This window comes from Terrapene carolina, unplaced genomic scaffold, assembly GCF_002925995.2.
Source record: "Terrapene carolina triunguis isolate 2854851 unplaced genomic scaffold, T_m_triunguis-2.0 Scaffold236, whole genome shotgun sequence".
Lineage (NCBI taxonomy): Eukaryota > Metazoa > Chordata > Testudines > Emydidae > Terrapene > Terrapene triunguis.
The window spans coordinates 4,205,268-4,220,652 of NW_020664587.1; the positions used below are offsets into that span (position 1 = coordinate 4,205,268).

Consider the following 15,385-nt stretch of genomic DNA (forward strand, 5'->3'; position numbering starts at 1 on the left):
CCGCGCAGCTAATGGGCGCGCTCGATGCTAGAACTCCCTCCGCGAATCCGCTTCCGAGCCTGGCCAGCTCTACCCAATCCGCGCACTGAAAAGAAGGGGGTGGCGCGGTTGGTGCTCGCAACCAATCAGAGCGGGGAAACTGGGCCGTTCTGTCCAATGGGTGGAGGACGGGGGCGGTGCTTGGCTGCCCCGGTGTCAAACCTCTGAGGCCTAGCGCGGGTCGGAGCCCCGAGGCCGAGTAGCTGCGGCAGGGAGCGGCGATGATCGAGCAGCAGAAGCGCAAGGGGCCGGGCCCGGAGCTGGCGCTGGTGGCGGCGGCGGCGGCCAAGCGGCCCCGGCACGAGCTGCTGCTGGGGCCCGGCCCGGGCGGGGGGCAGCCGCCTCCGGGGGCCCTGCTGCAGGCGGTGAGTCCCGGCCCCAGGGTCCCTGCTCCCCCCGCCGCCCCCCGGGCTCTCCCTGTGTGCCCCCGCCAACAGCCCTCGGGGGCGGGGGGGGTCACTCAGCGCCAAGCCTGGCCCCGGGTTCCCAATGCCGGGATGGGCCGCTCCATGCCCCCGACCCCGTGTCAGTGCCCCGCAGCGGCCCCAGCTACTTCCCTTTCTCCCTCTGGGCCTTCCCATACACCCTGAGCGAGGGGGTGGCGGACTTGAACCCCTCACAAGAGAGCCCTTGGGGCAGGGGAGCAGTTACCCAGCACCATTCTCTGCACTCCTGTTATAATATGGTTTAGCTTCTTTGTCTAGTTCCGACGGTTGTAATATCTATACTGACACCAACTTGCGAGGTGGCTTTAGACAAGTTATTTCACCGCACCGTGCCTCGGTTTCCACATCTGTAAAATGGGAACAGTACTTACCTCCCCCTAGCGGAGTTGGGAGGTTTGATATGTGCTTTGAGATTCTTTGGTAAATGGGGACAGAGAAGTGGAAATGTTAGCTTAGTAAAACCAGTAAGGGAGTTATGATTTTTTTTCTGTCCGACTTCCCCACACCACAAACACTCTGGTTCATGTGTTTCATTATCTCTCTCTGCATCTCCTTTGTGTTTTAGGGCCCTCCACGATGTTCCTCCCTCCAGGCACCCATAATGCTGCTCTCGGGACACGAAGGAGAAGTTTACTGTTGCAAATTTCATCCTAATGGAGCCACTTTAGCATCTGCCGGATTTGACAGACTCATCTGTGAGTTTGTAATGATCGGTAGTTTGATATGAGCTAATTTTCTGACAAAATCCAGTGCTGCTGTAAACTGCTTTCTATGCATTCAAATGGCTATGGAGTGAGTTGTTGTGAGCACAGAATGCTGATAGCTTGGCATTGACCTTTTATGTACTTCTAAGAGTATTTCAAAGTGTTGGTGACCTAAAATCATCTGGGACCCACTCATGAGAGAGCCTGTCTCTCACCTTCTACCCCACCACATCAGTCAGTATTGGAGGGATTGTTCTTGCTCTCATTTTCTGAAGTGGAACTTAGCAACATTAACAACAGAATTATTATTGAACTCAGTCTCTTTGGCAGTCTCCCAGAGCCCACACTGCGCATCTTTCAGTCAGGAGGACTGGCACATTTATTTGATTTAGAACAGGGGTTCTCAAACTGGGGGTCAGGACCCCTGAGGGGGTCACAAGGTTATTACATGGGGGGTCGTGAGCTGTCGGCCTCCACCCCAAATCCCGCTTTACCTCCAGCATTTATAATGGTGTTAAATATATTAAAAAGTGTTTTAATGTATAAGGTGGGTCACACTCAGCGGCTTGCTATGTGAAAGGGGTCACCAGTACAAAAGTCTGAGAACCCCTGATTTAGAACTTGTCTACACTGGAAAATTACACAAGTTAAATTTAAATCTGTTTTTTAAATTGATTACTTAGACTGGTGCAAAGCCAGTGTAGATGCTCTTATTTTGCTTTAAAAGTGGTTCATTTCAATTTAACTTAATCTTGTTCTTAGTCGAATTAAACTAAACCAGAAGAAGCCATTCTTATACTGAAGAGTCTTTACTGAGGAATTTGCATCAGTTTAACTATATCAGTTTAAATCAGCGGTTCTCAAACTCTTGTATTGGGGACCTCTTTCACACAGCAAGCCTCTGAGTGCAACCCTCCTCCCCCTTATAAATTAAAACTCTTTTTTATATTTAACACTATTATAAATGCTGGAGGTGAAGTGGCGTTTGGGAGTGGAGGCTGACAGCTAGCGACCCCCAGTTTGAAAACTCCTGGTTTAAATTCACACGTAGGGTTATACCAGTGCAACTTTTCCATGTAAGGCTGTGACTTTATAGGACAGGGATCAGCAACCTTTGGCCGGAAGGATGGGCAGCACATCCCCCGGCCCGCGCCGCTTCCTGCAGCCCCCATTGGCCTGGGACGGCGAACTGCAGCCAGTGGGAGCTGCGATCGGCCGAACCTGCAGACGCAGCAGGTAAACAAACCGGCCCGGCCTGCCAGGGGTTTACCCTGATGGGCCGCGTGCCAAAGGTTGCCGATCCCTGTTATAGGATTATGCCTTACGCTAACTCTTGTGAGTAGCAGCATAGTACTGTTATGGTTTTTTTTTTTTTTTTACTGTTGTTTTTAACATGCAATTAAATCCATATTCATACAAACAGGAATATAAAGTGATGGGAAATCCTTCTACATAAGGAAAGATTGATCTGGGGCTCCTTTCACATCCCCTCATATTTGTCACCTCTCTAAATTAAGAAGTATACAGAATAAAGGGTATAGGAAAGTTGAAACAGAGGCTTCTATTTACACTTATAATACAGGAGCCAACATGACACTCAAAAGTGATGAAAGGAAATGCTTTTCTACACAATGGATAATTAACCTGTGGAACTCACTGCAACAACATGCCATTGAGCCTAGTAGGATTCTAGAAAAGATTTTATATTTATATGGAAGTCATCCACGTTTACGTTAGATAGAACACATATTTATAAGGGAAATAAACCTTCCTGCTTCTGGGCATGAGGCAACCACTCATTGATGGGGAAAATTTTCTCAAATCCACTATGGGCAGACTGTTCCTTAATTGGCCACTACAGAGTTTCTTCCACCTTCCTCTGAAGAATCTGATACTATCCTGGGTCATTATCACAATTTCCATGTTCTTAACTGCCACTTACAGGTGGCCAAAAAAGCTAACTTTACCATACCATTCATAAACATACGAATGTCCAAAATAGAAAAATATTAAGACTTGGAGAGGCAGTGGAGGTATTTACTAAAATGTGCTTCCCTTATCCAGCTTGGTTTAAGAACATACACAAACCAATATTTAAGGTATATTTCAAATTTCAGCCATCTCTCTCACATGGGACTTGCATTGACCATTTAAAGGCTTCCTATTCCACATAGTAAATACTTGGGTTTGGAGATGGTGCTGAATCCTATAGGTGCTTTATTTTAGTGAGCTCAGGAAATGACACTATAGTTACTTGGACAAATTGGTATTAAAACATAGTTTTGGGGTTGTTTGGTTTATTTTTTACAGTGCTGTGGCACGTGTATGGGGATTGTGATAATTTTGCCACCCTGAAGGGACACAGTGGAGCGGTTATGGAGTTGCACTATAACACTGATGGCAGGTAAATATCAGATGAAACTGACTTGACCTAGCATTAGCCTGCCTTGCTGCTGTTTCTGAATGAACTCTGCAAAATGTTTTGGGAGATAATTTGCATGAAAGAAGCTGCTAAATGAAGGTCATGTTGTTTAGGTCTTGGGTAGAGATAGTAAAAGATCTTGGGTAGAAGATACTTGTAGTTGGCAAGGGGGATACTTGCTGCTGGTGAATGTAAGCTGCTCTCCAGCTCCTCTTCAGAGTCACCAGCCAAGAGGAGAAGCAATGGTGTTACTTGAATAGTTGCCCCTCCCCAAAATATCTCAACATATTACATCGGTTCTAGAGAGCAGGAGCAAAGAGTAAAGTCAACGTGACAAGTTCCAAGGCCCATGGATGGGGAGCAGAAGATCTAAAGCCTAGGCATTCTGTCCCATCCCTAGCAAGCAAATCTGTGAGAAAGTGGATGGGGGACTTTCAGTGTGAAAGAGAGAATGGGGAGAGATTCGAGATAAGGAAAGAAAGATGGGGAAGGAGAAGTTGACTGGTAGGGACAGCTTCCCAAATTATCCAACACTATCTGAGGTTTTTACAAAAGATATCCCTCCCCCATCACCATCATCCCAAGCAACGTCAAGGAGATGAAATCTGGCAGGAAGCCAGCAGACACCCCTCCAGTAATTGGATTGCAAGATATATTGAAAATGGGCTTTTCACCATCATGCTACCCCTTGGTCCTGCTACAAAACCTCGAGCCATCTTTTGATATCAGCCTCTGAGTATTGGGCTTAGTCTTCTAGCTAGCGTCTGCTTAATTTTCTAACCCCTAGTCTTGGCTGTGTTTGTAGAGTAACAAAAGGGGTTGGGGCAGATATTTTATCACCCTTCAAGATTCCATAGCTGTGTCGTCTTTTTTCCCCCCAACCAGCATGCTCTTCTCAGCATCCACAGATAAAACGGTAGCTGTGTGGGATAGTGAGACTGGAGAAAGAGTGAAAAGGCTGAAGGGGCACACATCATTTGTTAACTCCTGTTATCCAGCGAGGCGGGGACCCCAGCTCGTCTGTACAGGCAGCGATGATGGAACAGTAAAGGTCAGTATTTCTGTATGGGCTGACTTTTGCAGTGATGGAGAATCTACGAACACTAGATGACCCATCTGAATAAAGGACATTAAGCTTTGGTGACCTTTGCAAAAATAACTAATTGAATAAACCACTTGAGTAAAACTTTGTTCATCTGAGACCACTTCATCCAGAATTGCCTCTGAACCAAATCCCAGCCTGAGTCACTTACCCATTAACTTCCTCATATATGCTGGCCTTGAAATGTTTTAGATAAACAGGACTAGATTGGTAAAACTAAAATCAAAATCCTAGAAAAGAACATGAGACTAAACCTGGAAAATAGCTGGCTCCTTTTGTGAATCAAGACAGGGGTTTTTAAATGAGATTTTTCCTGGATCAGAGCTGCTGAGTGTGTCCAGTTCTGTCCTTAATTATGCTCCTGTAAATTCACCAGCTAACAACTTAACATTTAAAAGATAAATACTGTTCTCCTTCCCCCTGCCCCAAACCCCATCACCACCATTTGGGCAGGCATTACCAAGGCACCACAGAAGTGTCCATGTTGAAGCAGTCTAACCTACATTATTAGATCCTCTTTGGGGAATGGAGTTACATTTATACAGCATCATAGAAATATAGGGCTGGATGGGCCGTCAATTGGTCATCTAGTCCATCCCTCCACCCCCACACTGAGGCAGAGTTAAGTGGACCATCCCTGACAGGTATTTGTCTCAGCTGTTCTTAAAAACCTCCACTGATGGGGATTTCAGAACCTCCCTAGGTAATGTGTTCCAGTTTTTCCTAATAACTAACCTAAATCTCCCTTGCTGCAATCTAAACTGATTGCTTCTTGTCCTGCTCTTGGTGGACATGGAGAACAATTTGATCACCATCCTCTTTATGACAACTTGTTACAGATTTGAAGACTATTGTCATGTCCCCCCTCAGCTTTCATGTGCTTTATATGGTGCTTTGTAGTGAACTTAGTTTTAAGGTTTGGAAAAAATGCAGTCTGATTTTTCCCTGTCTCTCCCCGCCACTTGAAAACATACATATTTGTGTCAGGACAACAGGTTTCATCTGTCCTGTAGAGATCCTCCATGTGTTCTTCCCCCAAATTCAGCCCTTGAGCACTTTGACAATGTGGGGGGTACCGATCTGACTCCTTAGCTGTACTGTGAAATGTGTGGTGTGCGTATAACTTTAAAATCTTTTGCTTCCTGTGTCCCTTCAGCTGTGGGATATTCGTAAAAAAGCTGCTGTCCAGACATTTCAGAACACTTACCAGGTATTAGCAGTGACCTTCAATGACACCAGTGATCAGATTCTATCCGGAGGCATAGACAACGATATCAAGGTATGTTGACTGTTTTATTGCACTTTCCTATTGTACCTATCCCAAACAGACTCCCCAAACCTTTTATGTTAGCCCAGATGATGATGTGGGTAATGGGCATGATATGGTAGTGGGCTAGTCTTGGTTATATTTATCTTGTATCAAGTGTCAGACTTCCATGTTTTTCCTAAAGAGCCAGACTGATTTGGCGGTGTTGAGCGGCTTCTGTGATAAACTTAGCCTCTGCAAACCCGCCTCCAGTTTCCTACTAGGACGTGATTCTGTTAGGTAAGATAGGGACAGGCTGGTACTAAGATGTCTGCTAAGCTCACATTTAGTTTAAATGAAACCGTGATCAGCTATTTTTGAGTTATGTGGTCTGCAGAACAGTTCTTACATGACTATATAGCACAGCTGGTGGTGGTGTCTCCTCCGAGTCTCCATCTTATCTAGGGCCTGGGCAAGTCAGTGCTAGGCATGGGGAGTGCTGAACTGGTGAAGGGGCTGTCACGAAGATGAAGCACTAGAGCAACGTCATTTCTGGCTGACCATTTGAAGCTTAAGGGTTCCACAATTTCTTTTTTTCAAGGAGAACAGAGCACAGCCTCTGGGTCCTGGCCGCCATGCCCTCTCTCTGTCAGACAGTTTGTAGCTCCAAAGTGCTGGTAGGGTTATCGCTGACCATGTGATGATTGCCTCGGTCACTTTGCTGCCAGCATCTAACTCCTTACTGCCTAAAGCAGGGGTACCTTGGGCAGGAAGTATATGAAGCCATACGTCCCATGCCTGGGACAGATGTGCAGGCTTAATTCTTCTAATTCACCAGTTCCAATCCAGCCCAGCAGTGAGTGAGAGTTGTTCCCAGCTCATGACTCTCCTGTTCAGTGGCCTGTGTGAAAAGAGTTGAGGACTGAGGTCCCAGTCAGTTCTCTTGGGGTAGGCGTGTGCATCACAATTTGCACTAATTAGACTCAGGTGAGAGTACCAACAAGGGGGCCTTTGCAGCTGTCTCTCTAGGTCAGGCTTGAGACAAATGGTGAGCAGAACTTTGCGCTGTTGCTGCCTGTGATGTACCAGTTCTGTGGGTTCAGCCTCCAGAGCGGTCAGGCCAGCTTCTTCCACTCTTACCAATTGCATTGCAGCTTCCTTACATGGAGAACCAAATGACAATACCGTGCGCTTTTCTTAAAGGTATGGGACCTTCGCCAGAACAAACTAACGTACACAATGAGAGGGCATGCCGACTCAGTGACCGGCCTCAGTTTGAGTTCAGAAGGCTCTTACTTGCTTTCCAACGCAATGGACAACACAGGTAATTGCCACAGCTTGCCATTGTAGGAATCTGAGTGCAGCCATGTGGGTAGTGCTCACACCACTGAGAGCTACAGCTGGTTAAGGAGTGGGATTGCATAGCATTGTGAGAGGAATAACTCAATGTAATTGGGTGCCAAAGGATCAAAGGAAGATCTAGGCTGATCTTGTCTGATAGACTGACGATAATGTGTGTGTAAGGGGTAATTCCAGTTATAGTGACTTTCTGCTTACAATGATGCTTTTTCATGAAAAGGGTGACTGCAGGAGGAGGGCTCGTCATCTTTTCAAAGTGAAGCGAAGGAGACCCCAACACAAATTACTTAGGAGTGGAAAGCACTGTGGACATTCAGGGAGGAACAACCCCACCTTGTCAGGACCTAAGTTAGCTGACCCAAATCTATCCTGCTATCTCTGATTCCATAATATTCAGCATTGCAAGAGCCAGATAGTTCAGCTGACATCCCAAGCACAATGAATTGGAATGAGTGTTTTGGGGTTTACTGATCTAAAATAGCCTCCGGTTTAGAGAACCTGGTAATGTGTTGGCACAATGTACTGAAGGAAGGATGGAATTTCAGCCCTTTGTTCTGAATTTCCTGTTTCTTGTGGGTTTAGCCTAGGAGCTAAGATGGTTTGAACATGCTTGTAATAGCTTAAATATACTACCAGAAATACTTTAAATCCTTTTTTGTTTTAAATAACTTAACACTCATTTGTGGAGATGACAGCTCAAATAGTCACTTTGTATGGTACAATAACTAATGATCTTTAGCTAGTTGCTGACAGATGTCCAAAGCAGACTGCAAAGAGTTACAAAGGGATCTCACAAAACTGGGTGACTGGGCAACAAAATGGCAGATGAAATTCAATGTTGATAAATGCAAAGTAATGCACATTGGAAAACATAACCCCAACTATATAAACAAAATGATGGGGTCTAAATTAGCTGTTACCACTCAAGAAAGAGATCTTGGAGTCATTGTGTTTCTGAAAACATCCACTTAATGTGCAGCGGCAGTCAAAAAAGCTAACAATGTTGGGAATCCTTAGGAAAGGGATAGATAATAAGATAGTAAATATCATATTGCCTCTATATAAATCTGTGGTACACCCACATCTTGAATATTGCTTGTGGATTTGGTCGTCCCATCTCAAGAAAAATATATTGAAATTGGAAAAGGTACAGAAAAAGGAAACAAAAATTATTAGGGATAATGGAACAGCTTCCATCTGAGGAGAAATTAAAAAGACTGGGACAGTTCAGCTTGGAAAAGAGACGACTAAGGGGGGATATGATAGAGGTCTAGAAAATCATGACTAGTGTGGAGAAAGTAAATAAGGAAGTGTTATTTACTCATAACACAAGAACTAGGGGACACCAAATGAAATTAATAGGCAGCAGTTTTAAAACAAACAGAAGTATTTCTTCACACAATGCACAGTCAACCTGTGGAACTCTTTACCAGAGGATGTTGTGAAGTCCAAGACCATAACAGGGTTCAAAAAAGAACTAGATAAGTTGATGGAGGATAGGTCCATCCATGATGGGCAGGGATGCAAAACCATGTTCTGAAGTGTCCCTAGTCTCTGTTGCTAGAAGCTGGGAATGGGTGACGGGATGGATCACTTGATGATTGCCTGTTCTGTTCATTCCCTCTGAAGGACCTGGCATTGTCCACTGTGGGAAGACAGGATACTGGGCTAGATGGACCTTTGGTCTGACCCAGTCTAGCCGTTCTTACGTTCTTGTGTGCTCCATTACAGTTCGAATCTGGGATGTGCGACCGTTTGCCCCTAAAGAGAGATGTGTGAAGATATTCCAGGGGAATGTGCATAATTTTGAGAAGGTGAGTGTGCTCCTAACCGAAACAGTGCTGGTTAATGAAACACTGCAGCTGTCTAAAAAACAATTTACAGACAAATTAATAAACTCCAAAATATAAACTAGAAAGGATTTAATGAGGACTAGGGGCAAGATTAATGTGTAAAGGGGGATTCCAATTAAAGCTGCAGTAACTGGCTTTCTCTGCTCAGTTCAGCTATAATTAGCTGTAAATTAAATATTTTCTACATTTAGTATCTACTTTGTGTAAAATAACAAGGCTCTGGATGTTTCCAGCCATAAAATACAATCTCTTAACTCCAGGCTTCTCTTCCAAAAGGAGATCATTAAAGTGTGCTTTGTGATAGTTAAAATCCCATAGTGACGTTATTTCAAACAAAGGGGGGGACCAAAAACTTCTCATATAAATGCGCAGTTCCATTTCTGTTTGATTCGCAGAATCTTCTGAGATGCTCGTGGTCACCAGATGGGAGTAAAATAGCCGGCGGATCAGCAGACAGGTAAAACTTAATCATTGTGCTTCTCTCTGGCACCTTCCATCCCAAAGCACTTGACAATCACTAGCTGGGCCTCCTCATAACCCTGTGAGTTAAATTCGGTTAGACTCATTTTCCAGATGGCCCATACAAGCGATGAGCCCAAGGGCAGAGCTGAGAATGATGCTGCAGTCCTAGCACAATATACTGCACTGTAATGTAACAATGTGAACGTAGTTGTTAAAATAGTATCCATCATGTATTTGTTACATGACATGCAGTTAGACTTGGAGGATAACAAAATCTTTGCAAAGAACTTACAATGCCAGACAAACATGGTCCTTTCTTGATCAAATTACAGAACAGCTGAGAGACTGAGTAACCTTTGTGTGATGCTTCCTCCAAGTGCTGCTACATGAAATGCTAATGCTGTTATTGCTTAGACAGTAAAACAGCTGCTATTTATTAACACAGCTAGAGCTACGGCTGGTCCTTGACTGGACAGCGCAGCATGGTGACTCGGTTAAAACTACAGGCTGTTAGATTAGTTCCATGGGTGCAGGGTGAAGTCCCACAAACTGAAATTAACTTTGTGTGTAATGCATACTCAAGTGCATGTGGTCCTATCTGTCCTGCCACGAGATGGACACTGTATTCTGGACCTGTCCAGAATACTGTTCCACTAATATTTCTGTCTGCACATCTCCAAAATGTTTGGTTTCCTTCCAGGACTTAAAAAAAAAAAAAAAGTGAAAATAATGATTCTGCCTCTTTGAGGTGTAAAAGTTGGCTGCCAAGTAATGAGGCTTCCTGCTACATTACATGGACCCTCAAGATGACTAAATTTAGCTGGAGATCCTTAGGGATGTAAAATGATGATTTGCTGAGCCTTCAAGAGTTTGTTGTGGCTAAAAGAAGCAATTAAAAGTGCCTTGCTTCTTCCACAGCATTAATGAAAATAGATTACAGGGAGAATATTGGAGCAAAGATTTGTCACAGCTCTCACCTACTCAGTTGAAATAGCTATACTCTAGTTTAAATGGATGCTGCATTAAATAAGGGTTCAGAACTTACCCATGCTTGTGGAGAGCATATTTTTTTCTCTTTAAAGAGCTTTAATGAAGCGGGTAAAGTGTGGTTCCAGTCTGGAAAGTGACTATGGCTTGCTCTGCAGATCTGCTCTATGTGCATATCCAGAGTAGGACTTATCTACTTAATTGACCAAAAATAAGTTAACCCTGTGGAGCAACCCACATCTGGGAGAGGGAGCTGGATTCTGTGTCAGCTAAGAGTTGTTTAAATTTCTAATTACAAGGCCCAATTCTGCCCCCTGTCACTCCTGTGAAGCCATATAGAAGGCAGTAAGATCGAACAGCTGTAACTAAGGATTTGTTGACTCTCGATTACTGGTAATACATAAGCCAGAAACGGTGGGCTGGGGGAGGCTTGGCCCTCAGATCTCAGGCTGAGTTTGCAGGGCTGGCAGAAGAGACTTTTAAACAGAGCACATCTGATTTGGAGAGAGATAAATATGGGGTCCCTGGGGCCTTTTGCAGAGAGACCTGTTTCAGAGTAGTACAACACTGTAGGTTGCCTTTATGCAGTTTTGCTTGTCTGGTTCTCCTTTGTGCCCTCATTCTTTGCAATGTCCCTTTTGATAGATGTAATGATGCAGAGCAGTTGAGCCAGCCTTCTCATTCAGCCTAGCCAATTACTGCCGCATCAGAACTTTTCCCCCAGCTAGCAGAATTAGTTTGAGAGGCTGGTGATGTCCACGAAGAGCTCTTCTGTCTGTTAGCATTTCCGTGTCAAAGCAGAAGAGAGAGCAGTCTAAATTTAGTCCATAACTGGCAGCTTTCCTGAGTCCATTTCAGTGAATTCTCTAAGATGTGAACTCTGTAATGAGTGGCATTTCACATGATAAAGCAGTTCTGGTGTATCTGAAAGGAAGTTATTCAGGTGGGACACATTGTGGTTTTGCCTGGTTTATAATACTTTGCTTAGAGCCCTTTCTCATTCTGATTGACAATAACCCCTAAAAATCTCACTCTAGCTAGGGTCAAGTCTTCCAGTGAAACTTGGGCATTAGCTGAACAGCTACTCGCTCAGCCAGACTGGCAGCAAATGACACATAAATGAACCATATTTACAATAATACATTTCAGGCATTGGCCAGTTTGCATTCTTGGCTGTAGCATGATTTGCAGTGGGCTTTTTTCCTCAAAAGAAGTTCTCTTTGTAAACATAATCTGCTTAAAAGATGAACTACTCATACTGCCAGCAGTTAATTTCTGACCCATTACATGGAAATATTCTAGTGTCTCCTTCACAGTGTCCTTCAGCCAAGGTGGCACAGCCGGACAGGACCCAGAAATGGTGCAAACAGGGATGGGGGATGGAGACTAGGAAGAGATTAACAAAAGGGCTTTACAAAATCTGATCAACCCCCTCAGAAACTCTCACTGGGAAGTGAATCCTGACTTTGTAACCGTTTAGGAGAGAGAAACCCGTCTATAAACGTTATTAGCTGTGAGGAATTAAACTGTATCAAGAGTTGGTTTTAGTGGGAAATAATCAGCCATTCTTTGGTGGAACAACCTGTCTTTCTATAGCAGCGCTCGTCCCAAAGTGCACTGACACACTCGCTGATAGTGACTGCTGCGGGGTGCTGCTGGGCTGACAGCTGTCTAGCAGCAAACAGCTGTGCTACACAATAGTTTGTCACAAACCGTGGAAAATGCTGCTATCCAGCTGAAATTTCAGGATGAATTTGTAGGCAGGCGGAATGGTAACCGGGGACTTCCCCAGGACACTGGAGTGAGCATCTCTGCTCTTCCGAAGAGTTACGTAACCGCCAAAAGTCAGGAGCTCAGACCTGGTCTCATCCAGAGCCTGCACATCAGGTTCTCAGTGCCCTGTACTAGCAGGCTGGGGCATTGGCGCTCAGATAAAATCCCCACTGACACCCCTCCCGTCCCATATGCCACTTCATCCGAAATTATTATGGATGGGTGCATTGGGACTCTGTGGCATGGAATTCCAGCCATTTGCCTCCTGTCTGAAATGCCCTAGAAAGGCTCTCACCCCTGCCCAGGCTGCTGCTCACTGTCTAACCCTTTCTTTTGTCTGTGCCTGGTAATGACAGATTTTCATCTCAGAAGTAGTCTCTTGGCATGTTAAAGTTGGAAGACAATTGTAACTATTAAAGTGTAGCTGGGGAAATGTCAGTTACCAAGAAACCTAGACAAATTGGGGGCTGGAAGTTTCTTTCCTTTCTGAAGTCCTGCCATCAGGAAGCTTTCGCCCTCATAACGACTGTGTCTTGCAGGTTTGTTTATGTGTGGGATACAACCTCCAGGAGAATTCTCTACAAGCTGCCAGGCCATGCCGGCTCAGTAAACGAGGTGGCTTTCCATCCAGAGGAACCAATTAGTAAGTCTTATTGATTTGTCATGAAGCTCTAGTCTTCTGGGGAAATGAGACCGAGTGCTGCTGAAATATTTCTAAGCCTGTATGCTAAGTGTAGGACTCCCTCAGAGCCCAAGAGAGGGGCACTGTGCCATAGGGTTTCTGCAAGCAGCAATGCTGTCACCAGCAAGCAGCATAATAAAACCTTCTGTATGTTTCTTCACCTCACCTGGGCTGAGCTCCCCTCACAGCATTCTCAAACATAAAGGGGAAGCTCTGGAAATTAACACACATGCAAATTCAAGTGCATGTGAGGTGACCTTTTACCTGTTCCAGGAGGTACTGACAGACTCCGTGGTACCCAGATTCGGTGGGGTGGAGGGGAGATCTAACTCAATCTGCTAGATGGTTTTGAAAACCGTCATAATCACACTATGCCCTCTGTGTGCTTGTGCCAGCACTGCGTTAGCTGAGCCCATTCTTAACACCTGTTTCTTAGTACAGTCTTCTTTGTAGTACAGACAGGTCCTCGGTTGCATTGTTTCCATGGAAACAAAGACTCATAGTTATCATGGGCTGGGTCGCCCATTGCATTGCCCAGGAAATCAACACGTGTCACCCCTGTAAATGCATTTTTCCCAGGAATGAAAATCTCCACAGAAGGTTGGGTGTGGGAATTCAGTGCCATGAATTATGGGTTTGTTCCTCGGTTATTCATTGTTCTGTCTTCAGGTCAGAGAAGGTGCTAAAAGTGCAGAGCAATCTTTCTCTCCACAGAGGGGGTTTGTTGTTTGCGATTGCATCCAGCTAAGTACCGCTTTGTGACTCAATCATTCATCTGGAAAAATAAACAAGAGCTCTGTCCCCTCCGTGGGCAAGGGTTTATGAGAGTGACTCCTGTTAACATCAAAGGGAGTTAATCTTGTAAACCACTCCCTTCCTCCAAGACCCCCACACCTCTGCATGCCGGGGCACACAGACTTCCAAAGAGTGCTGAGATTATGGGCCTGAACCAGTAATCCTTAGACAAGAAAATTTCCAATTGACTTGCATGGGAGCCTGCTCTGGGCAACGGGGACAGCAGGTCTAGAGAGACAGTCACTGCATTTGAGATCTGTCATGAAGCCACTGAACAACTATGTCTGAATTAAAGATGGTTCAGTGCTTTATTCTGTTGGGATGACAGCTGAATTTTTTGTTTCATAACTATTGTGGAAAACAAGAATAATGGCCCATAGAGACTTTTGATAAAGAGATTACTCCCTCTAGTGGCTAGCGACCAGAATTAGAGTACTTACATGTCTGAGATATGAACATTTTTTTTGCAAAGAAAATAACATCTTTGACATTTGATTGGTATTTTTTTAAGGAGAACAGCAATAACCGTGTAAACATAGTGTCTAACTTAATATGAGGTATGCCTGCAATTGTAACTTGGGATAGAAAAATGTCAGTCGGTGTCAGGAACATGCAAAATGTGATTAGCTATCAGTAAACTAATAATTCTGAAAAGCAGGCTGGGGAGAAAACCATTTTAGTTCAAAAGTTACTTTATAGGCACAAGATTGAGAGCAAGTGAGATGGGTACTTAAATCCAAATGGGTGTTAACTCGTCTGCTGCTAAACTCTCCAATGGCTCTTAACGTTTTGATTTGGTCTCTCCCCCTCTCTCCTGACAGTACTCTCTGCATCTAGTGACAAGAGACTGTATATGGGAGAGATCCAGTGAAGATGAGAAGACTGCTTAATATTTGACCTTGACACCTTTGGTTTACAGAAGTAGAATTGAATTGCTTCTAACCAATGCCAGCCCCTTCAGACACATGTGGTAATGGAAATGGAAAATGTCAAGCCAGCTTCATTTGCAGAGCAAAATTTATGTCTTAACCAACAAGGCTTCAGAGAAGCTTTATCTGGATGCTCCTCCCACAAAGAGAAGAGAGGGGAATTTTTGGTAGGAAATGTGTTATAGTCTAAAATCGTTGGAATTTTTAAGATGCTTCATGTGTTCCCACTTTCAGCTGCTGAAGAGGTTATTGGCCATTACCAGAATCACTTACAATTTATTGTCAAATGTGTTAAAATGCAGTAAGTGATTTGTATATTTCCTGTCCAGTTTCTCTTGGTTGTTTTTATACAGAAAAACTAAATAGACAACTTTTTATAAGAATTGTGACTGGAATTTATTGCTCTGTTTTATTCTTCTATTGTACAGTATTAAATGGGGAATTTCGCTTTAATGGAATCCAGGGAAAGAATCCACTTAATCTTCAGAGGAGCTGCTTTATATTTTTATTCAGAGCAATAAAAATGACCACGCTGGAAATAATTATCTGGCAGCCGCTGAAGCCTATTTTCTTGTTTTGAGTAAAA

The 15,385-nt window shown here is 44.2% G+C and overlaps 1 protein-coding gene across 1 annotated transcript; it reads left to right on the forward strand.

Moving 5' to 3' along the window:
* Positions 1-189: 189 nt before the first annotated feature.
* SNRNP40 (small nuclear ribonucleoprotein U5 subunit 40) lies at positions 190-15,182 on the forward strand. Its single transcript, XM_024203471.2, has 10 exons — positions 190-404; positions 1,051-1,180; positions 3,500-3,593; positions 4,497-4,662; positions 5,870-5,992; positions 7,163-7,283; positions 9,050-9,132; positions 9,567-9,628; positions 12,933-13,036; positions 14,692-15,182. The coding sequence occupies exons 1-10, from the start codon at positions 261-263 to the stop codon at positions 14,739-14,741; spliced, it is 1,077 nt and encodes a 358-aa protein (XP_024059239.1). The 5' UTR covers positions 190-260; the 3' UTR covers positions 14,742-15,182.
* Positions 15,183-15,385: the final 203 nt, after the last annotated feature.

What these genes read in the sequence shown, in the direction of transcription:
- SNRNP40 (XM_024203471.2), top strand. Translation starts at nt 261, where the DNA reads ATGATCGAGCAGCAGAAGCGCAAGGGGCCGGGCCCGGAGCTGGCGCTG. An exon ending in CGGATTTGACAGACTCATCT is followed by an intron (nt 1,181 to 3,499) that starts GTGAGTTTGTAA and finishes TATTTTTTACAG; the next exon opens with TGCTGTGGCACGTGTATGGG. An exon ending in ATGTGCATAATTTTGAGAAG is followed by an intron (nt 9,133 to 9,566) that starts GTGAGTGTGCTC and finishes TTTGATTCGCAG; the next exon opens with AATCTTCTGAGATGCTCGTG.